At 38.6% G+C, this 23,082-nt stretch overlaps 1 protein-coding gene across 1 annotated transcript in view; it reads left to right on the forward strand.

Moving 5' to 3' along the window:
* TADA1 (transcriptional adaptor 1) overlaps positions 1-19,014 on the forward strand; it is a 25,745-nt gene extending 6,731 nt beyond the window's left edge. The window contains exons 4-8 of the mRNA XM_072419934.1: positions 702-787; positions 2,014-2,223; positions 3,294-3,445; positions 10,041-10,203; positions 18,682-19,014. Coding sequence (XP_072276035.1) covers positions 702-787; positions 2,014-2,223; positions 3,294-3,445; positions 10,041-10,203; positions 18,682-18,831 — 761 coding nt within the window. The 3' untranslated portion in view covers positions 18,832-19,014. The remainder of the gene's footprint in view (positions 1-701; positions 788-2,013; positions 2,224-3,293; positions 3,446-10,040; positions 10,204-18,681) is intronic.
* The last annotated feature ends 4,068 nt before the right edge of the window (positions 19,015-23,082 follow it).

Genomic DNA, 23,082 nt, shown 5'->3' on the forward strand with positions numbered 1-23,082 from the left:
TTTTGCCACTTAGGTTGCTATTGTTTGCAGTTGTTAGGTACTGTATAGAGCTTTTGTCCAAACCCCCAGGAAAATGTATACACAGTTATTTTACCTATTTGGTTAACTTTATCAGTCCTTTTAAACTTGTTGCTGATAGAAAAAATCTACTACAGGCCCAACCATGCTACCATATTTTGCTCGCATTCGGCTTGTATCCATCTAATAGGAGGAAGAGCTGCAATGCAACCGCAAGGGCAACATGTACAAACATGTAAACCTTCAGTGCAACTAGCAGCACTCTGCTATACACTTATAAACAGCTAGCTGCATTGTTTTGCACAGCAGGTGTGAAATGTGTATAGTTATAACAACCTTACTCCTTTTGTGAATGTGTAGGAAGACCTGTATTCTGATCTTAGGTAACCAGCATTAATTATTACTGGTATGACAGACCTCATAAAACTTTAGGAAGTACAGTGAAACAGCATTATCTCCTCTGTTTGGATATCAGTTAGGTGTAACTGAAAGGTGGTAATGTGAACTAAGAGTTATTGAAGTCACCCAACTGGTATTGGAGAGCTAAACAGAATATTACACATTTTTTGCAGGTTTCAGTCTATATCTATTAATGTCCTCTATTTTTTTCTTCTTTTGTTTTCTTTTCATGAATAGCGTTATCCTAAAACATTTGTTAAAAAAAAAATTGTGTTGTGTTGTAGAAGGACCCAGTGCCTTAGGAACTGCGGCCAAACCTGGAAAACCAAAGGGCAAGAAAAAAATTCCATCTGTTCGTCAGAAGTTTGATGTAAGTTTTTTTTTTTGTCATTCCATTAAAAGCATAAAATAGCCTAATAACTACTCCTTCAATAAAATCAACATTTTTTTTTTCACACAATGAATGATCTCACTAATTGAACTCCACACTTCTATTATTTTTAACTAATGTTACTACTGGCTAATGTTCTCTTTTCGTCACATTCTGTAAAGGAATAACACACATTTGATATGTTCTGGAATAGAATGTAGTGTCCCCAATGCATTTGCATGTAGGGAAATAAAAGCTATTGTAAGGATTTTGAGCTTTTATTCACTTCTATAAACACACTGTTATTATTCTGAACACAACTGTATGTTACCATGAAAGATAGGAGCAAAACTTCTGACAAACATGTACAATGTTGTGCATAGTAGTTGATGGGTGTTGACAGGCATATGTTTAACATCATCAAGGTACATTAAAGTGTCAGAAAAGAAGCATCTAAGTGGGTGAGATCTACTGTTGTGGTTAATACTCATATTTGTTCAAATTATAGAGCATAGGAGAATCGTTTGGAGTGTTAGGCTGTAAACTACAAAGTAAATGCATCCTCTAAATAATGATAAGCCCTTACAGCTGTCATTAAGGTTGTCGCTGTTTGGAGATATCTACCGCCTGATTCCAAATGTTCATATTTCCCTTTATCTTTTGTCCCTTTGTCAGCAGTAACTAGATCAAAATGTTTAGGTTAATCAAGTTTTTGCATTATTCACAAGCAAAGCTTCTATGTCACATTGTTTATGTCATTGAATAATCTGAAGGTGCCCTGAACTGTTTTTTTTTATCAGCATGGATAATTCTGATTACCATTCTGTAAATTACTGTTTGATCACAAACATAAACCAGCACAATTTAATGATGATAAAAGCAATGCTGAAGATTAACATTAAAGCAATTAAAAGCAGTTCATGTTATTGGCTCCTACACACAAAAACACCAGGAATACATTTTTTCTGCATGATTCTCTGTAAGTCTTCCCCCTCTGTGCATGCAGCCTAGCGCACATGGAAAACTGGCTCTTGGTTTTGTTTTTATCAGCTTCCACTGTAAAGTTATGTCTTGTGTCATACAGATCGCTTTTTTAACAGTTTTTAAAAGCTCATTTATTTAATTCCATTAATATGATTTCTAGAAACAATTCAGATGGGTTAAATCTGTTTTTAATAACTGGGCTTTTCATTATATGTAACTGTACACTGCTTGCTTTTGTTCAGCATCGCTTCCAGCCCCAAAATCCTTTGGCTGGGGCACAGCAATTTGTAAGCAGAGATCCTCAAGAGGATGATGAGCTGAAGCTATGTTCTCACACAATGACATTGCCCACACGAGGGCAGCTGGAGGGAAGGATGATCATTACAGCATATGAACACGGACTGGATAATGTAACAGAGGAGGCAGTGACCATTGTCATCCATGCATTAGAGGCAAGTATTACAGCTGTGTACCTGGCATAGTTATTCTAAACCGGCAACCCATTTAAGATTTATATCTGCTTTATTGTAGAACTTTGTAGTTTTGTGTATTTGTGTTGCCATAATGTTTCTGTACTAGTACAAAACTGTCTCTAGAGCTGGGCTTTTATTCCACGTGTCCATGTCTTTATGATAAATGCAGCTTGATTATCAGTGCAAAATACAAGTCTCTAATCCTTGCAGTAATTATGAAACCTCTTCTAGATTATTGCAGAATTCATGCAACATTTATTTAGTGTGTGACGCATTCACTTTGTTTTTCTGTCTATAAATTAGCCCATATGTGATTAGTAAAAAAAAACTTTGGTTTTATTGGTATTCAGGCCATGTTTGATACCTTATGTGAAGGTATTTGTGGGCATTTATTTTGCATTGAAAATGGCACTGTGTATATTGTGTGAGAGGTATTGTATTGAATATATTGATGGTGAATTACAGCAAAGAAAGGCAGAAAGTAGGTAATTGTATTATTAGTGAAACATGATTTCTGTTTTTGGTGGCATTATGTATGTATATATGTGTGTGTGTGTATGTGTGTGTATATGTGTGTATATATATATTCTGTCTCTGCAATGTTTACAGGTCCTGGAGCTTGGAGACCGCTGTATTCTTAAAGCACCTTGTTCATACTTAACCTGCTCAAAGGTTTTATAGGATGGTCAGTCATTTTGAAATGGCATGATTGCTCTCAAAGTGAACTCTTCCAAGACTACTGCACAGAACTCCACGAACCTGAAAACCGGTTTTACTAAAAATAATGTCATTTTTAAGGAGGGGAAAAGGCAGGGCTAGCAGCTGCAGCAGCTTAAAGTACATAATAGTGATTAGGACAGTTCTCCAACTAGCTGCATTTTTCAAACAGTGAATGTCCGGAACACAACTATTGCTTACCCAGGGAGATCTGTATATTTTATCAGAGCTAGCGTGGTTTAAAGTTCATGTAGGATTATATTGTAGATGACGGACTGATAAATTAAATTGAGTCAGAGGTGAAAAGGATTAATGATCTTCTCCTACCACAGAAACATCTGAAAGATATTTTGACATCAGTGGTATCACGTAGACAAGCTTATCGCCTCAAAGATGGACATTTCAGATATGCATTTGGCTGCAACATTAATCCTCAACCTTACCTCAGGAACAGCGTGGCAACCTACAATCAACTTGCCGAATGGTGAGTACAAAATTTGTATCTAAATAGTTGATTTTGAATAACTTTTAGAACCTTCACCAGCGTATGAAAGAAATGTGCCCTTTGTAAAATCTTTTGTTTGATGCTTACTTTAATAAATTGAGAATTACAAAGCCTGCTATTGCTTACATTAACTTAAAGCTGCTATTTGCTGATGCTGATAGAGTATCTTCAAAATATTGAGACCCTGACCAGGAGCAAGTGTGCAAATCAGAAGTTCAGCTTCACTTCAAGCTACATGCTTTTTTTCCCAATAATAGATTAATATAACGCGTATTGATACCAATATATATATATATATATATTCTTCCATAATGCATTATATGAGGCAATGTAAATCAACAGGGGACATGATGTTGTACATTTTTGGATAAAAACTTTTTCTTTTGATCAGCAGTCAGTGATTCCCTAGGCAAGAATGTCATTCTGAATGTAGGAGAAAGCATTTCCTTAGACTCTTCTTCCTTAGGCTATGTACACACATCAGATGATACTAGCCTCAGGGCTAGTATTGAATGAAAATCTGACGTGTGTACAGCGGCCTTCCAACGTCGTTCATGGATCCTTCCTGGCGGATCTATTAATGATGAACAACTGCAAGTGATGGGGAGAGAGCGCAGCGAGGTAACCCTTGTTCTCTCTCCTCCCCTCTCAATAGAACAGAACAGCACTGTATGTACAGTGCTCGGTCATACACCTTTCAGTCTTTTATCGTTGGAAAGGATCCTGGAAGACAAAAGTCTGTGTTCGTAGCCTTAGTCGTTACACTGCAACAGAGAAGAGAGTTTGTAGATGCAAGCTAAAAGGCTGCAGCAGGGCTTAATCATCTGTGTAGTACATTTATCAGCAGAGACAAAAATTGCATAGACCCCATAATTTAAAGGATATGTATATCTGTATGTCAGTTTTGTCCTTTTGGAAAACAATCACGAGTATGTGATACGTTTGACAGATGATAAAACATTGCTACACTTACACATTTGTTGTTTTGATAGCATATGTGAACTTCACATGAAAATATTTCAAATTCTACAATTAATTCTCAGTTTATGGTACATCCAGGTTTTTTATTTTTTTATACTATTTATTTTGTATATTATTCGAAAGCATGCAACATTCCATCACTGCCAATATGAGTGGTTGATGTTTAAATGCTGCTCAGCAGTCTTGGCAGTTATTCTTTGCAGGACAAGTTTCCACAGCGCCTATGTCTGGTATACACCAGGGCAGCTTGCTGAAGGGAGTGAGAAGAGCCATTCTAAACTACACCCTTGCATGCAGTTTTATGTAGCAGTGTTCTCCCCAGCCCCTTTTAGCTGGGCCCACCACCCGGCACTTTTCAGTAACCACCCGGCTGTTTTTATGTGGCTACTGAAGAGTTGGGTCACAATACAGGGGATCCCACCCGCCTACAATTTCTTCCCACCCGGCTCCAAAAAAATCCTGGGTTGAGCACTGTGTAGGATATATCGGTTGGTTCACAGGGGTATTCTTTATTAAGCATTCTGTGTGGACTATTAAATGGGGTATGTGGAAGACAGAGAGTACCACCTGCTTTTTGTGTGCACAATATCGTGGAGGCATTCAAGACAGTCCTGTAGGTAATGGTCATTCAAAATATAATGATATTTTATAATCTAAATTACATAGGATTTAATTGCTTCCATATGTGGCAGGATTCCTTTAATATCTTCCTAAAAAAAAAAGGGCATGACCTTGTGGGTTTAACAGAAATTAAAAAATCATTTCCTTTTAAAATTCCTTTTTAAAATATCAGATTGCGCAAGCACAAATACTGTTTTATTTACCCAAACAATTCCGCCTATAAGTTCATATGGCTACTATGAGTAAACAAGAAAGCAGGTGGGCAGTCTGTCAGCTCATGGACTCGTTTAATGGAAAAGACAATTACTGGTAGAAGTATCTAAAAATATTAAACACTAAAAAAAAAATATATGGAAACTTTTAGTCAATGTGGAAAAAGACTCAGCCAAGTATGGCATGTTTTGAAACTCCGCATTTAAAAAGCAAAAAAATCCTTAAAGTTTTAAGATATATTTTGTAGAGAAAAAAATACTTTACAAAGAGGGTAAAAAGGACAATATAAAACCTAATAATATAGTATCCAACGCAGTCAAATTTTGGATAAATCTAAAGGTATTAGATAAAGATAGTTTTTCAAGTTAGGATGGATATTTTATATTCTTTTTCCCATATCGATGTACATGTAGGTCAATGTATGAAGCTTAAGTCAATTCAAAATATATTGCAGGGGATGTCCATATGACAACGTATATTGTATATACACTTTTTGCGTAAAGATGTCATTTCATCAGTCTTCTGTAGATGATCCACAAATGAAAACTAAAAGTGTAGTCATAAACTGGATTCAATCTGAATACAATCTTGCAAATTTTAATACAGTACCATATCAAAAAGATGAAACTTGTACACAGTTTGGTAAGAATTATTTAAATTCACCTTAACAGATGCCTGGTCCTCTAAGAGCGCAGTCAGTATGAAATATCATTCAAGTGTTTCTCAACATCAAGTGTTTCTCAATAATGAAGAACCTGAAAGGTGCCCAAATTTCTGCCAATTAAAAGTCTCTCATGTCTTTTATTTGATGTCCTATATTTTATCCCACAGTAAAGTAAAGCTACGTACACACGTCAGATTTTTATCGCCCGATAATCGGCATCGGCCAATTATCGGGCAAAAATCTGCCGTGTGTACAGTCGGTGTCGTCCATAGTCCGGACGACCGACCTGCCGGATCCACGGACGATGGACGACAGCCAATCGTAATGAAAGTGAAGGAGAGAGCGCGCAGCAGGGTGCGGCTCCGTCGCTCTCCCCCTCCCCTCTCCATAGAGCATGAACGGTGCTGTATGTACAGCACCGTTCATGCATCGTGCACTCCCTTGTCGTTGGAAAGGATCGTGAAAGATCCTTTCCAACGACAAAAATTGGCAGTGTGTACGCAGCTTTACAGTAAAGAAGCTTAACGTGGGCATATTTATCTGAGTAGACCAGCTGTTACAATAGAACAAGATTAGTCAAGCTGTTCCAAAAATGAAGCCCAGAGCCACCGGACATCATCATATCAGACTGCCCAACAACAAGGTGAAATATATGTCTACAAAAAGAAATTAGCAATAATAAAGCAACACAATGGTGCTGTCCAATATGGCATGTGTGTAATTAGATATATATATTATATCTAATTATATTAGATATATATATAAAGTAAGATTGGTGGGGCTAAAGAAAGATAAATCTAAAGAATAATTGGAAATGAAACAAGTGGGGAAAAAGCACAATGGGATACTCCAACATGACATAAATCCAGAGTTTAGCCTAAAGAGGGACAGATGTGTGAACGAGTATCTGTGTGGTGGACCAAGAAAAAAAAAAATACAAATTAGTCGTAAAACGTGGTACAATGTATTTAAAGCAATGTACTCAAAAGAGAAGGAAGTTACAAAATATTCAACAAATAATTGGTGTGATCAGCTATCAACTCAAACTTTCTATTTAGGTTGATTCAAATCTTTGTTTCCAATGTTGTAAATTGTAGTTTCCTCTCTTTTTAGAAGATCCTCTTCAAAAATTATGCCCAGTTTATGGCTAGTGTTTCAATTTTAGTTCGTGGATGGTCTATAAAAGTCTGATAAATCAGAGTTGTAATGCTGCGGAGCTCATTGTAAAGAATGCTAATTGCCTGGGTGTAAAGCAAATCTTGGTTTCAGTCACACATGAAACAAGTATGCAGATGTGACAATTTGTGTGTCAATTTTCTGATCATCTGAGCCTCATTCTAGGTTAGTGATACAGCAAGTAATAGAGAATCAGAACACCAACCAAACAAGCAGAATTTTTTGTTTTTAGAAGTAGGCCAAGGCTTTGCTTTAACCTTTCCTATTATAAATACCTGACCCCACCCCTTCCATCGCAATTCCTTATCCACCTTTTGGCAACAATGGCTGCCTCCTTTATTGGACCTGATTTATTAACGCTCGGAAAGGCCGGAGAAGAGGAGGAGGATTAATGGGTAAGATGAAATTGCTATGTCAACATGGGATTGCCAGCCGTATTGGCTAAGGGAAATAGACTCAGAAGCAGGGGTATGTTTTAAAGGCTATTCACAAGGACCAGGTAAATAATATTTTTTAGTCCGGTCTCCATACTCTGCTACCAATTCTTCCATGTGTTGGATATGTTCTATCTCCAGCAACCAATCCTGGATAGATGGTGGAGCAGCCAGCGTCCAGTACTGACATAATACCATTATGCAATTGTTGCAGATTTGTCAGGTGAAGATCCATGATGGGATTCTTCTCATGTTTTCCCACATCCCAAAGATGCTTTTATTGGTTTGATATCTGGCAACTCTGGAGGCCATTTGAGTGTTTGAGGGGCCAAATATGTACCAAGAAAGTATCTCTCATTTGAGTCCACCAGTCTGAACTGCTTATACATGCTTTATTGTTGTTTGTAACATGTTTTTTTTTTTTTCCTGTCACTAATCTTTTCATGACCAATTTTGTTGAGCCGATGTGAATTGTACCCTCAGGTGCCTGTTCTTGGCTGGCAAGAGTGGCACCTGGTGTGGCTGGCATAGCCTCGGTTTCATGTGTTGTGCATTCTGCTTTACGGTTTCATGTGTTGTGCATTCAGAGATGCTCTTCTATATATCTTGGTTGTAACGAGTGGTTGAGTTAACTTTCTATCTGTTTGAACCAGTCTGGACATTGTCTGACCTCTGGCATCAATGGGATTTTTCCCCCAGAGGACTGCGCTCACTGGACATTTTTTTTTTAGTTGTGTGTGAGAATCCCAGCAAATTGGCGTTTTCTGGCACTAACCGCACTTCATTGTCATTTAAATCCTCTTTCTTCCTCATTCTGATACTGTTTAAACTTTAGCGGGTTGTCTTAGCAGTGTGGATGTCTACTTGCCTTAATGCACGGAGCTGTTGCCATGTAATTGCCTGATTAGATATTTGCATTAACAAGCAGTTGAGCTGGTGTACATAAAAAAAGTTGCTGGGGATTACCTGGTGACATGCTGGCTTAATTTAGGTGACTAGAAATAGGTTAAAATTAGCATAATGCAAAGAAAAAGGCCCATTCTTGAAGCCTAATCTGTGATGTCAATTTGCTGTAATTATTGGGTTCATAAATCTGAACTGAAAAAAAAGTTTAGGTTTGAGTGTGTAAGAGTTGGAATTTCTGTTAAGTTTTCTGTTTGTGTACTGGTTGAGTAGATTTTCCCTCATGTCATGTCTGGATAACACCAGCACATGAGGTGAGAACATTTTAGGTGTCACAGAGACGGAAAGACACGCGTACAAAGTACAGAGAGAGGAAGGATGAGTGTTTGTGGTCAGGCGGTCGTGGTCATAATTTAGATGAATTCTGACACTGGACTCTGTACTCCTTCATCACTGGCCTCCTTTCAAAAACACAAGTGTTAGCCTAATTTATATATAGTTCTGGCTTCAGTATTTCCAAGAGACAAGCCTAAAACATTTATGCTATAAATCCTCATCATAAAAGATTGACTTCCTATTTTCTAAATCACTAACACACAACAAATATGAAGATAGATCATCAGCAAAATCAAGAGAACTAATATTTCAAGAAAAAAAATAGCAATGGCAGCCTATGAAATCGCAAGTTTCCTGGCTTTTTTAATAATTCTATACAAACAGGCAATTTTCTTGTAGTCTCTAAGGCTAGTTTTTAAATTTCACAGATACTGAGAGGAGGTACTCCCAAAAGATTCTCGATTCATTGTACTTTTGGGTAGTTACTAGTGGCAACTGTTCTCAGCATTGTGCATAGAGAGAGAGAGAGAATATATATATATATATATATATATATATATATATATATATATATATATATATATATATATATATATATATATACATACACAAACCAGGCTGGATGTTCACTTAGGAAAGCAACAGCTAGATCTGCTGACGGTGGGGTTTTATTATCTATTTCATGTACTTGACCTCATTTGCAGCAGCAGTAGATAGGGCCAAATATCGAAGCTGCATTCCAAAACATTCATGACTATTATTTTATCTCCTTCCTTCTGACTCCTTTTATTATTGGTTTTTAATGTGTGTGGTTTTATTTATTTTTTTATTACCCTCATCTCATATCTTATTTGGGCTATTCTTTTTTTTTTTTCGGTTGTTGTAATCTTCATTCTTCACTTGAGCTAGCCAAAATAAAAGATGTAATAAAAAAAATACTTTTACAGTTATCTTCAGGCATATATAAATCACACAAAATAATATCTTTGTATTCAGTAATACAATTTTAAATATGGAGAAGCACAAGAAGAAAATGTATTTAGTTTTGTGGCATTGCTCATATGCTAACCAGAAACCTACTGTTGGGTAGAGAGTGAGCATAGGAAGTCTAACAGTCTGCATAAAACATAAAAACAACCTGCCTAATGTTCTGTGATTTTCATTAGATAATATTAATAATATTAGCCATATGTAATAGAGTTATTATTTTTATTGTGTTTGTTTTCAGCTTTCTCTGTCTGTTTAGTCCCCCAGCATTCTCCAATTCCCCTGGAAACCAGACTCCTGGAACTCACATACATCCTGACGATGCGGAGCAGCAAGCTGCCCTCTTACTAGCCTGTTCCGGAGACAACCTGCCTCCTAGCCTACCTCCAGTTAATATGTATGACCTGCTAGAAGCCTTCAAGGTAATGTACACTGTCTCAGTTCATGTGAAACAATGCATGTTAGACTTGAAAACCTAAAATGTATGTAGTAATAATGCTTCTAATGTTTCTTTTTTCTCCTGGATTTGAACCCAGACACAGACAACCTGCACTTACAATAGAAACTCCTTTATCCCTTAAGTGTAACTAAACTCGCCACTCTTTGCTCCATCTCTGGTTCCAACATTTTCAACCACTCCTTCTCCAGGCTTGTTTATTTTTGGCCACCAGGTCTTAATGACATAATTCATGTGCAGGAGTGTTCATTCATTCATTCCTGGCAGCCAGCTATGCAGGGATCATACATAGTGTACATTCAAAAAAGATTGCAAGGTTTGTTTTTTTTGCAGAAAATATATAGCCTGCTTGCATTATTTTCCCATTTCAGTTCTGCTTTAATGAAAGATATACCTAAAAAGGTTTGCTCACACAAAAGGAATATGTATGTAATAAGGGGTTGCCAGGCTGGTAAATCCTTGTTTTTAATGTGTCTGGACTACACATAACAGTGAGATTTCCCTGGGTATTTCCCCACTCATATTTGCGTGTTCCATAATTTGTAATACAAAAAAAAAAAAATCTNCAGGGAACATGGGATCCCCTCTTAAGCTGCGTACACACCTGCAATTTTTCTCGTTGGAAAGGATCTTTCACGATCCTTTCCAACGAGAAAAGACTGCACGATGCATGAACGATGCTGTACATACAGCACCGTTCATGCTCTATGGAGAGGGGAAGGGGAGAGCGACGGAGCGGCACCCTGCTGCGCGCTCTCCCCTTCCCTTTCATTAGGATCGGTCGTCGTCCATCGTCCATGGATCCGCCAGGACGGTCGTCGGACGATGGACGGCGACCGACTGTACCCACGGCAGATTTTCGCCCGATAATTGGCCGATACCGATTATCGGGCGAGAAAAATTTGCCGTGTGTACGCAGCTTAAGTCATAAGGACAGATATGCAAAGAAGGAAACTCTGGTTCAGATATCAGGTGGTTTATCGTCCCTGCATCTACAAAATAATGTATTGGCAGCTTTGGGCAGGCTAATAATTTAACTTAGCTTCAACTAGTATCACTTGTCTTAATGTGGGCGTATACTAACTCATAATTAAGGACTATGTGATAAAGAACATAGGACAAATTAAAGGGTGACCAAAGGGTTAAATATACATAGGATGTACATGGATAAATTGCTGGTCTAGGCGTCTTCAATTGATGTCCACATTTGTGAAGGCCTAGACTCTTAGTCACATGATCTCTGCTTATCTGGTTTAATCAGAGTTTAGTTTACATTTAGCAGAGACCATGTGACCAAGTGCCTGGGCCTTTATACATGAGTATATGTGTATTAGAGTGCACAATAAATACTGAAGCCTTTGTAAGAATCTGAAGTCTTTATAGGAATCTGATCTTGCAAGATTAAATTTAAAAAAAGGTATTCAGCCACTAACTTTCCCTTTTACTGAGAATACATTATATATTTTTTTGAGAATGACGTTTATAGACCATGACATGATATCATCCACTTTATCTACAAATACAGTTTCTCAGAAGTAACTGGCTTTTTGTCTGGTTTTCAGGGAAAAGGTAAATTTGAAGTATATGTAATATTTCATATTCACCACACTAAATGAAAACATAACTTTCAAAATGTCTTAAACAAAATAACTACATACCCTTGATTGTTCTCCATTCTCTCCTTTGTCCATTAGCTACTAGGACATTTCAGTGGTCCATTACTGTTACTGAGAAAACCTTTGCTACGTCATTGAGAGTTTCACCCATATTTTAGATTTAATTTGTGCACATTAGGGACAGAAGATGAAAAAAAGCTATAAGCTAAAACTTTTTTTTTTCAATGGCATCTACATGATACATCATTTAACCCATTAGAAGCACATTTATTAGTGGATAAGGGTTAAAGGACTAATTATTTCTAGTGAAATTGTCCTTTACTGCTCCCCCAACCCCTCAATAACCTGAATAAAAACCCTGATAGTAACCCTGATAAAAGGATACTTGAAGCTGAACTTTAGCCTTACCTTCAGTCTTGCACAATTGTACAGGCTCTTTTCTTCACTGAATAATTTCACTGAATATTGAGTACAACTTTGGAAAAAAATAAAAAACGGAGCAAAACAGTATTACTGGGGAGAATAGAAGGAAACCGTTAAGTAATTCAAACAGTGTAATGATGAGGTTTCCAATTATATATAGTATGTTATACAAATAGTCATAGAACATTATTAGTCTCATGAGAGAAAATGTGTCGGAGCAGAAAGATTTTTGTGAGGCCAGGGACACGCATAAGAGGGAGTAAGAGTCAGAAAACATAATAGTAAGCTAGAACCTCCAAATCTAGCTCATTAGTTAAAAATGGTAAGGGACTTCCGGTTCTGGCGCCTGGCGAGCCAGCAGCATGTGAAAAGCGGCTCCACTCACCTCCGGGATCCTGCGATAGAAAACCGGCAAAATTGTTCCTCTCCTGCACGCAGCGGCTCTTTGGCTTACCGGAGGCCTGGATGGATCGATTCCTGGAGCGCTCCTCCATGTCTGCAAGCCAGGAATCCATGGGCAAGAAAGATAAGATCAAGGCCACTCCTTCCAAAATGGCCACCGCGTCTTCTTCAGCATGTGCATCCACCGCTGTCTCTTCACAGGTACACCCTGCTGATCTTTCTGATCTCTCCCAGCCTACACAAATAGCTGATGCAGTGGCAGCATTACTTAAGCCTACATTACAGGAGGCTATTGATACTGCAGTACAAAAGGGAATACTATCCTTGAGGAAAGATTTAAAGGAGCAGTCACAAAGATTAGATAACGCTGAACAGCGGATCACGCTGGTTGAGGATGATGTTACTTCCGCCAGAGCTATTCTTTCAGTGCTAGAAAGCAAAGCGCAAGCATTACAGGATAAAATAGAAGACCTGGAAAACAGATCCAGGCGCAATAACCTGCGAATTGTAGGCCTTCCAGAGAATGTCAAACCGTCACAGTTACTTGAAATATGCTCTACGGTGATACCACAGTTACTGGGTCTTCAACTCTCCTGTAAGGTTGAACGTGCTCATAGACTGGGTCCGGTTCGCAAAGAACTGTCTAAACCTCGACCAGTACTGGTGGCGTACTCTCATTACACCGATAGAACCCGCATACTGCAAGCTTTCCGCAACCAACGCAGTCTGCACTTGGAAGGTGCCTCTTTGCTCATATTTGCAGACTACTCTGCAGAAGTATCCCGCAAAAGGCGCAGTTTTCAACAAGTCTGTTCCACATTATATCGCCACAAAATGCGCTTTACACTGGCTTATCCAGCAGTTCCCCATTTTTCTGATGATCAGGGGCGCAAGTATTCTCTTACCTCAGCTGAGGAGGCAGAGAGTTTGGTGCATACCGTACTGTCTGATCAACCCTCCACTCCATCAGATACATCTTCTTTCTCCCCACCACGCTCAACGGAACTTTCATTGCTTCCAGTGTACTCCCCAAAATCACCCAGGCGCCCGGGGCCATCATCCACTAAGAGGATCCGTGACACCCACCGTTCTGATCCGCTGCCCAAGGCGAGATAATTTTGGAAAGATCTATACCCTATTTTAAAGTGCTTTTTTTTTTTACTATGTTTCTTTTTGAAACTATACCACTAAGATTCCCGCTTAATGAGGTGTGAGCCGACCACTGATGATATTGTATTGCTCTTACCAATGTTAATGACTTGGTTAGGTTGTTATTGCTCTGCGAGGAAAAAAGGAAGGACATCCTTATATTCTGTCTGTCTTCCCCCTTATGATGTCTTGTCTGTCCCCTTTTGTTCTATTTTTCCTAGTTTTGGAAGGACTCACTTTGTTTGGTCACACAGCCATTATATGTATAATGCTCTTTCTGCTTGGATTGTCTCTTATTATCATTGTACTCTGGGTGTATCATTTACCATCAAAATTGAGGGGTGTGACTATATGTCACTACCCCGCTCACTCTTTGTATTTGCTATGTTGCTGATATGTTGCAAACGGTTTAGTCGATATGTACATAAATCCGTTATACATATTATATGCGGATAATCTCATAGAATGTTAAGGGGTTGCGTTCCCCTAACAAGCGCATGTCTGTACTCCGTCATCTAAAGAGGCTGAAGGCAGACATTGTGCTGTTACAGGAAACACATTTAGGAGACAATGATTTTTATAGAATGAAGAAATTATGGGTTGGGGAAGTGTATGGTACCCCCTCTGCAGATCGGAAAGCTGGGGCGCTGACTTTGTTTCATAGGTCTTTTCCAGGCAAGGTAAAACGGTGCAGAGTGACTCTGCTGGACGTATTTTGAAAGTAATTATACAACTTCATGATTGTGATATATCTATATATAATATATATGCACCAAATTCACCTCCACCAGCCTTCTTTGAGGAAGTATCCAGCTGGTTGGCTCAAGACCCCACTCCTTGCAAAATATTGGGAGGTGATTTTAATTCGGTCATGGTGCACCCTGAAGACAGGAGCTCTGGCTCGGGTGTGTGCAATGTGAAAAACACACCTCATTCAGTTTTAGCAGACTTTGTCAATGCCATGTCTTTAAATGACATTTGGCGTCAATACCATCCCCTAGAGCGACAATATACATTTGTCTCTCAAGCCCATGTAGCCCAGGCTCGCCTGGATTATCTGTTTTGTACAGACGCTATATTATGTACAGAATTGAATCACCAGAGATACATACCATGGTTATCTCGGATCATTCTCCAATCTCTATTGTAGTAAGAGATCAATACCCTAGAGGGGATTATGTGCCTTGGCGCTTCCCATCCTATTTGATCAAAGATCCTGAATTTCAGGGAGTATTGACATCCGCATGGCTTGAATACGCCCAGCATAATGCAGCCCATAGAAATGAGCCGATACTATTTTGGGAAGCAGGTAAGGCCTACTTGAGAGGCAGAACTATCTCCTTTATGACTAAAAGAAAAAAAGAGACTCTATCTCACTTTCTATCAGCACAACAAAAGCTTAGGACAGCGCAACAGGCGCTAACTGACAACCCCACCCCGAGCACTAAGCAAATGTGGTATGAATCCAAATGTAACTTTGATTCTTGGCTTAACCAATATGAGCAGCTGAAGAGTAAATATAAATCTCTGGAATACCATAAGTATGGAAATAAATCGGGCAAAACGCTAGCTAATTTGGTACGTACGGGCTATAAACCAACATATATTCCAAAGCTGCGTTCCTCCACGGGAGAGATGGTTACTTCGCCCAAGGAAGTGAACCATTGCTTAGCTCAATATTTCCAAAACTTGTATTCATCACCAGAGATGGATGTTCAGGCCGGGGCAATGTTTTTATCGACAGTTGATCTACCTTACTTACAACAAACCGACATAGATGCACTGAATGCTCCTATTACTAAGGAACAGATTTTGAGGACTATTAATAGTTTGAAAAATGGAAAAGCCCCAGGTCCTGACGGGTTTACCACTGAGTTCCTCAAATTCTTGGGGAGGAGGTGGTGGATGATTTACATGCACTGTACTCTACTCTTTGGGATACAGGTGTGTACTTTCGGTCTGGACAAGAAGCATATATAAAGCTTCTCTTGAAAAAAGACAAAAATCCATGTGATCCAGAGTCATACCGCCCTATTTCTCTGGTGAATATCGATGCAAAAAATTTGTCCTAAATTCTTGCGGATAGATTGGCTCAAATATTACCAACTCTTATTTCCCCTTCACAAGTGGGTTTTGTCCAGGGTAGAGCTGCGGTGACCAACATTGGAAAAGTATTGGTGGCGTTGGAGAAAGCGAAACGTCACCCTGACCTAGATTTAGCTATTGCCACGATAGATGCACACAAAGCGTTTGATACAGTTGACATACCATGGCTGTTTGCGGTACTCAAACATATTGGATTCCGGGGCCCATTCCTTAAATTGCTGGAGGCCATGTATGCTTCTCCAATAGCAAATATACACACACCTGGATTTCTGTCCACCACCATCTCCCTCCATAGGGGAACTAGACAGGGGTGTCCCCTGTCCCCCCTTCTGTTTAACCTCCCGCTAGAACCACTAGCCAGACATCTAGATACTACCCCTCTTTTGCACGGCATAGAGGTTCATGATAGCGAATTACGTCCTGCTTTTTTTGCGGACGATATTTTGATTTTCACCTCTAACCCCAGGTATGACAGTCATACTATTCAAAAGGTGTTTAGTATTTATGAAAGTTTTTCAGGGCTAAAAATAAATTTTGAAAAAAGTGAGATATTGTCTCTGGCCAGATCTACGGAAATGGTAGAGAGTTGGAGAGCTCATGTACCGTTTAAAGTGGCATCACACTCTATAGTGTATCTTGGACTGCGTATTGGACGTTCGCCATCATCTTTGTATACATTAAATTACCCGCCCTTAATAGCCAAAATACAGAAAGAACTGAAAATGTGGGAACAATTGCCTTTTGTCATTTCTTGGCCGATGCCACCTAGTGAAAATGTCTTTCTCTAAACTACTATATCCTATGCAGACATTACCTCTGCTACTGACCCATGAGGATCTCACTGACGAAATTATACTTACCTAAAACTGAAGGGGGCGTGGGCTTTCCTAACGTAAGACTTTATAATTTGGCCTGTCTGACAAGACATGTTGTAGATTGGCTTAGGGGGACATCCTGTTATTCCAATGTACCTCTGGAAAGAGCCATGTCATATCCATGGGATCTATGTGCTCTATTAAACTGTAAATTCTCAGTGATTCCAGATTTTCTGCGTCACAATATATTAATCAGAGACACGGTGGTGGCATGGAAGGTGACTAGGCAACGGCTCAAACTACCAGCTTGTCTCTCTCCATATCTGCCCATCTGTGGAAACCCTATGTTTCCGCAAGCTCGTGAGCACACAGCTTTCCAATTATGGAAACGCAAAGGTTTATTATTCATTAAAGATCTCTTCCGAACGGAAGATCTGACTAAGCTATCCCTGACGGATTTACAAGCTAAATATGGTATCCCGCGATGGGCACTTCATCCGTTGTATTACAATCAGGTTATATCCTACCTTAAATCTTTGGTACTGCATTTTGTAGATGTCTTTTGCCCTAATAGTTTTGACAAGCTGCTATCATTGTCTCCTCCAAATATATCCAATATACATGTATATCTTCTGCCTACTTTTGTTAAGCCTTTATCGGTTTCTAATGTGAAAATGTGGCTAAAGGATTTCCCGGACCTAGATATAGTGGATACTGTTATAGAGGGCTACCACACGGTTCGGCAGAGTATAGTGAAAGAGGTATGGAGAGAATCCCAATTTATGTTATTACATAGGGCTTATAAGGTGTTCAGGCCCTCCATTTCTACTGCACAACCCACACATTGGCATTTTCAGTGCCCTAAGTGCAACTGCAATAATGCCTCTCTATCACATCGTTTATGGTTTTGCCCCAATATTACCAACTTTTGGCAAACGGCCAACGGCTGCCAAAAAAGTATATTTAAATGTTGGGTTGGGGTCAGTCAATCTTGCTAAATAAAACACCTTCAGGTGTTCTAGGAATGCTGATTTGGGGACCCTTGTTGGCTGCAGCAACAGAAACAAAGAGGGAAACATGTAGATCAAACTGGAATAATCTTTCCAGCACCATGTACCGCTGTAATGTGGACTTCTAAACGCATGATAATTGAAAAAGTAGAAGCCAGGAATAATTTGGGCATACTAACTTCAGCTTTAGCATTAGATCTTTATTGTCTAGCCTTTCCCAACGACACTCCACCCTTTGACAATCAAGGATCCCTCTGTGCCCTGAGACTACTTGCTCACTGCCCTGCATAGAGGCTTAGTGGAGATCTCTGGAGTGGGACTAACAATAAATAATCTTTTTTGGTGGTTACTCGTATAAATAAAATGTTCATATAGAGAAATCGATCTACCATGTAAAACTGCATCTGGAATGTTAACTAAGGGTGGTTGTGGAAATAGCAACATGACAGATCAAAAACTACTTATTTATTTTTTTTTCAAATTGCAAAACAATGGAAAGTATAAGATGTTTATAGTTTGTTTCAGCTGAGCACAAGATGATGAAAATGAGTTTACTAAATGCAGTGGAAAATTTAAAGACGTTGCAGTGGGCTTTTTATGACTTGTTTTCCATTTCTATTACATTTTTCCAAACTGTGTTGAAGCTTTCAATTTTAGAACCCAGTTTCAACTTAAAAATAAACTAGATTACTTTCTGGCAATTACTTGCTACCATAGTTGTGATATCTGGTAGCTCGAAAGTGGTCAGTGTTGACTGAAATTGCCACGCCAACTTTAATCTGCATTCTGATGGAATAGTATTTGAGATATGTTTTTTTTTTTGTTTTTGTTTGTTTTTTTTTTTTAAAGCAAGAAATGATTGCAATTGAATTAGGATAGATAATCTTCATTGATGGTAATCCTGTAACTTTGTATTTTGCAGATAAACAGAGAAGTTATCCCTTCACACACAGTATATGCGCTGAACATGGAACGAATACTTATGAAGCTTTGGCACCCAACCAAACAAGAGTTGCAACAAGATGATATTCACAGGCTAAGATTAACAGCCAAAGAGGGATTATTATGTTAAAGACAAAAGACTTTCTATATGGACTAATGGCTCAAATATCAGCTATGTTATTTTGTTTTGCTCCAACCAGAATGTAACTCATCCATGAACATCTGCCCATATCAGAAGGCAGTTTTGCTGGACTTTTTCTTTTGGTATCTGTAAAAACTAACTTTTCATTCAATTAAAATTTTAATCAAAACATTTCCTAGAATATTACATCTTTTCATAACGGTTTAATATGGTACTGAAAATTATAACTAATGACTTTAGGAAAAGATTCTCAGAAGGTGATTTTTCTTCACATATCTATTGTGGTTTCCTAGACCACACAGAAAATTACCATATGTTTCATTCTTTCTTTGTTAATGCTAAATGGAAGTATATTTTCTTGTTTATCAATCTGCATATTGAAAAGCTGGCATGTTAACTGGAAATTAGTTTTTTTTTTGTTTTTTTTTCCCCCCCCGCAGCAGTTAGCCTAACTGGTTCAAGGGATCCCTGAACATTCTTAGTGTATGATTCTTTTGTAGAATGACCTTTTTATTTTGGTTTTTCACAACAGCCCAAACTAATGTTCGTGGTTTCCCTTACCATGGTTTCTCTGTGATAAAAATACATATTTAAAGGTTTCTAGTTTCTTCTTTATATTATATAGCCACTACTTTGGGACAACTGCATTTTTTTAAATTTAAATATGTCCAGCCAACAGCTAGATCTCTGGACTCCCTTTCCCATGTTTAACAGAATATTCTTAAGCTCAAGTTCCAATGTATATACAGAAGTTTAATGCTGCTTGTCTGCTCATTTGGAAGCATTGAGATTCCATAAGAGATAGAATAAAAGGGTTGGAGAGTAAACCGCTTCTATTTCTATAACATTACAGAATTATAAAACTTTGTAAAACTATGGTCATGGGCACACCCATTGTTTAAAATAGATATGCCTTTTACCAAGTGTAAAATATACAAATGAAACCATCATATTGGCCTTTTAAATGATGATTACTTACCTACCTTTGGTGTTACCGGATGCATCCTCCTTCTTGGGAAATAGTCAATACTATCTATAGTAACTTTATACAGGTACTCTTTTCCATCATTCTCTCCTGATATAGACTGTCATATCTCTAGTAGAACATGTTTCCAAAATATGCAGGATTTCTTAGCACTCAAGTCCAAAGCATTATTTGTGCTGTAAGTGATAAATTAAATATTTTGTTATTGTATTTAAAAAAAAATATGATATACATATATATATTAGTATGTGGGTATTAAATGTAGTCTGCCTGGATTGTAAGTTGTGTGAGCAGCGTGTCCCCAAGACCTGAAAAGTTTGAGCCTATTGTTTGAGAGTTGGATGAAAAGCTTGAGAGAGGCTAGTTTAAGTCAAGCCCTTTATACTGGAAACTTTTGCCTGGCTATCAAGCCAATTCATTGTTTTCCAGGTTACTGACCTAAGTTTGCACATTTGGTGTTCTTCCTGCTCTGCTTGCTTGCTCCAAACTGTTGCCTGGCAAAGTATTGAATTTAGACAGCCTAGCTACAAGCTTTTTTCGAACAAAGGTCAGGAAAGGTAGGCATCCTAATTCCTTCAACATAGGTTAGGTTGTCTAATCATTTGGTGCTGTGGGCTGTGGTTTCTGTTGTTTTTGACAAAGAGGAAGGAAGTAATTATACCTAAACAGATATAGAAAGGGAAGTCTCAGAATTCAGCTACTATTCACCTTGTATTGTTATGTATTTTATGTATTTTTATATATGATTTGCATGGCATAACGCATATGATACACACTAGCCATGATGATTTTTTTGGACATTTCCTACTGCTTGGCTGTGATTCCTGTCCAATAGCTTCAGCATTTCAATCACTGACCTAAAACAAGTATACTTGCCAAGAGTTCCAGGTGCATATGCCAGAAACGAGCTAGCTAGGCTACTAGTGGTTTTGGGAGGTGGAATTTGTTTTTCTGTCGATACTGGTTTTCTTTAATTTTAATTAAATATTCTGTTTCACTTTGTGATTTTCTAAGGTATCTAAAAATAACATTTCTCTTTTTTTCTACCACGTCAGCAATGATGGTGTCTAAAATTTCCCAAGATTAGAACATTGCTATTTTGAAGTCTGCCAAGACCTTTATGTTAAATTAGAGGCATCCTCCTGTTTTGAGAGGATTTTTACATGGGAAAAGCTATAAATCCTGTTGTGCAAACCAACCCTCCAATACTGCTTACCTACAGATGAAAACAATTCTTCCAATGGCAAGTCCAAAAATTAAGAAAATGAAGGTGCTTGTTTTTTTCATTTAAACTTAGGTATGGTTGCCTCTGCTTGGCCATACTTTGATCTGGAAGAAAGTAAGCAAGCAAGTGAGGTGGTTAAGATTTTTATTGTTTGCTTGCTGCTTTCTTTTCAAGGCATGCTAATAAAATCTATGGGTAGTCAAGACAGCATCCGAATATTAGACCTGGATCTTTTAAATGTTAAAAAAAAAAATGTCACCATTGGCTGCTTTGACACACAGGTTCATAGATATTTGGACAGAGACAACTTTTTTCTAATTTTGGTTCTATGCAAACAAATCCGATGCAGCTGACCTGCAGACTTTCAGCTTTAATTCTGCAGTTTAAGGATTGCTTGTTTCACCTCTATGGAGAACTCCTTGATGACATGATCGCATACAAGCACCCCCCCCCCCCCCAAATCTGCATAGTCCTCATTTATAAACAATCCCCTTCTCAGCCTCGGGAGACTAGTTGAGCTGTCCGACCCCTCAGAGCTTAAGTATGCAAGGAATTGCCACTGGGGGTACAGTGATTGGCAAATGACCAGTAAACCTGCGTGGCAGACAGGTCACAGTGATCATAAAGATTTTAGGCAAAGATTATAGCTTTAGTTAAAATAATTAGGTGATGGCAAGTCATACACAAGAAAAAAAAAAAGCTAGGTGAGGTATCCAAAGGGTAGAGAAATCTCAAGGTCAGAATACAGGCAGAGAGGGTCAGATGACTCTAGGAACGTCCACAAGTAATACACCCACAGCAGGACAAAACTTGACTTTTTTTTTTCCACAGGTAATGAGTATCTACCAGCAGGTGAGGTTGGTTGACAGCTACTTACTCGAGAGCTATGGGTAACCGTAAAGGTGCAAAACAGAAGCACACAGATCCCCTTTACAGTGCGCCCCATTGGGATTAGCTGGTAACATATCACTGACAGAGCCTATAGAGGCACACACACACAATGCGATGGGGGAGTGGATGCAATATGGCACCGGGTGTCACCCTAAGATTGTAGAGAGGAAAAATTACTGACACTAATTTTACCCGAATAGGATACTGTATGTACAATTGTGTTCAGAAAAATAGCAGTGTGTTTTAAAATGTGAATAAAGCTCAAAATCCTTACAATAGCTTTTTTTTTTTCCAAATACGCACATGCATGGGGAACATGAACATTCTATTCCATATCTAAACATGAAGGACTTTGTGGGGGCTTCCTATCGATAGTTTGGCTTCACATAGGTGTCTTCTAATTGTAACAGTACTCACAGGTAACTTTAGACTTCTGACCTTACTGGAACTAATCATTGGCTGAATCTTTGCCATTTTGGGTATTCTATCCCTTCCAGTGGTAGTTTTTTGTTTTCTTAAGTAGCCTATCATTTTCTGCATGTCTTTGTGTTCTCCCGTCTTCAATCCACTTTATAATCTAGGTACGCTGTTCTTCTAAACCAGGGGTCGCCAAACTTTTTGGACTACTAGGCCATTTCAGGAGGTCAAGAAGGGCCACTAGGCAAGAAGAAACAAGGTGTCTAAGGAAAGATTTTTTTATTTAAAAATACAGTACGATCAATGGGAAACATGATGTTGCATGTTATTAGAGACAGCTACAATATCAGGTTCCAATGATGAGTTCAACAATAGAATGTCATTAGGGTGATTGTCAGTGAGCTGAGAGTGCAGCTTGTTCTTACAAAACGTCATCTTAGAGAACAGCTGCTCGCACGAATAAGTGCTGCCAAACATTGCGATCACACGGGCTCACAACATTGGAAACTGAGCATGTGGCAGCTGACGGTAGAAGTCAATGAAAGTCTCTGTATGTGTGCACGGGCTTGAAATCGAAATGCCCCTTGAGATTCGTCTGCTTGAAAGTGCTCTTGGTGTTGTTGCACACTAAACACGGCTTTGTTGCCGCATTGGACGAAGAAAAATTCGTCAGTCCTTTCGTGGTTGAAAACACAACGTTCGAGGTTAACCTTCCGGAAAC

The sequence above is a fragment of the Pyxicephalus adspersus genome, chromosome 8 (genome assembly GCF_032062135.1).
Source record: "Pyxicephalus adspersus chromosome 8, UCB_Pads_2.0, whole genome shotgun sequence".
NCBI classification, from domain to species: domain Eukaryota; kingdom Metazoa; phylum Chordata; class Amphibia; order Anura; family Pyxicephalidae; genus Pyxicephalus; species Pyxicephalus adspersus.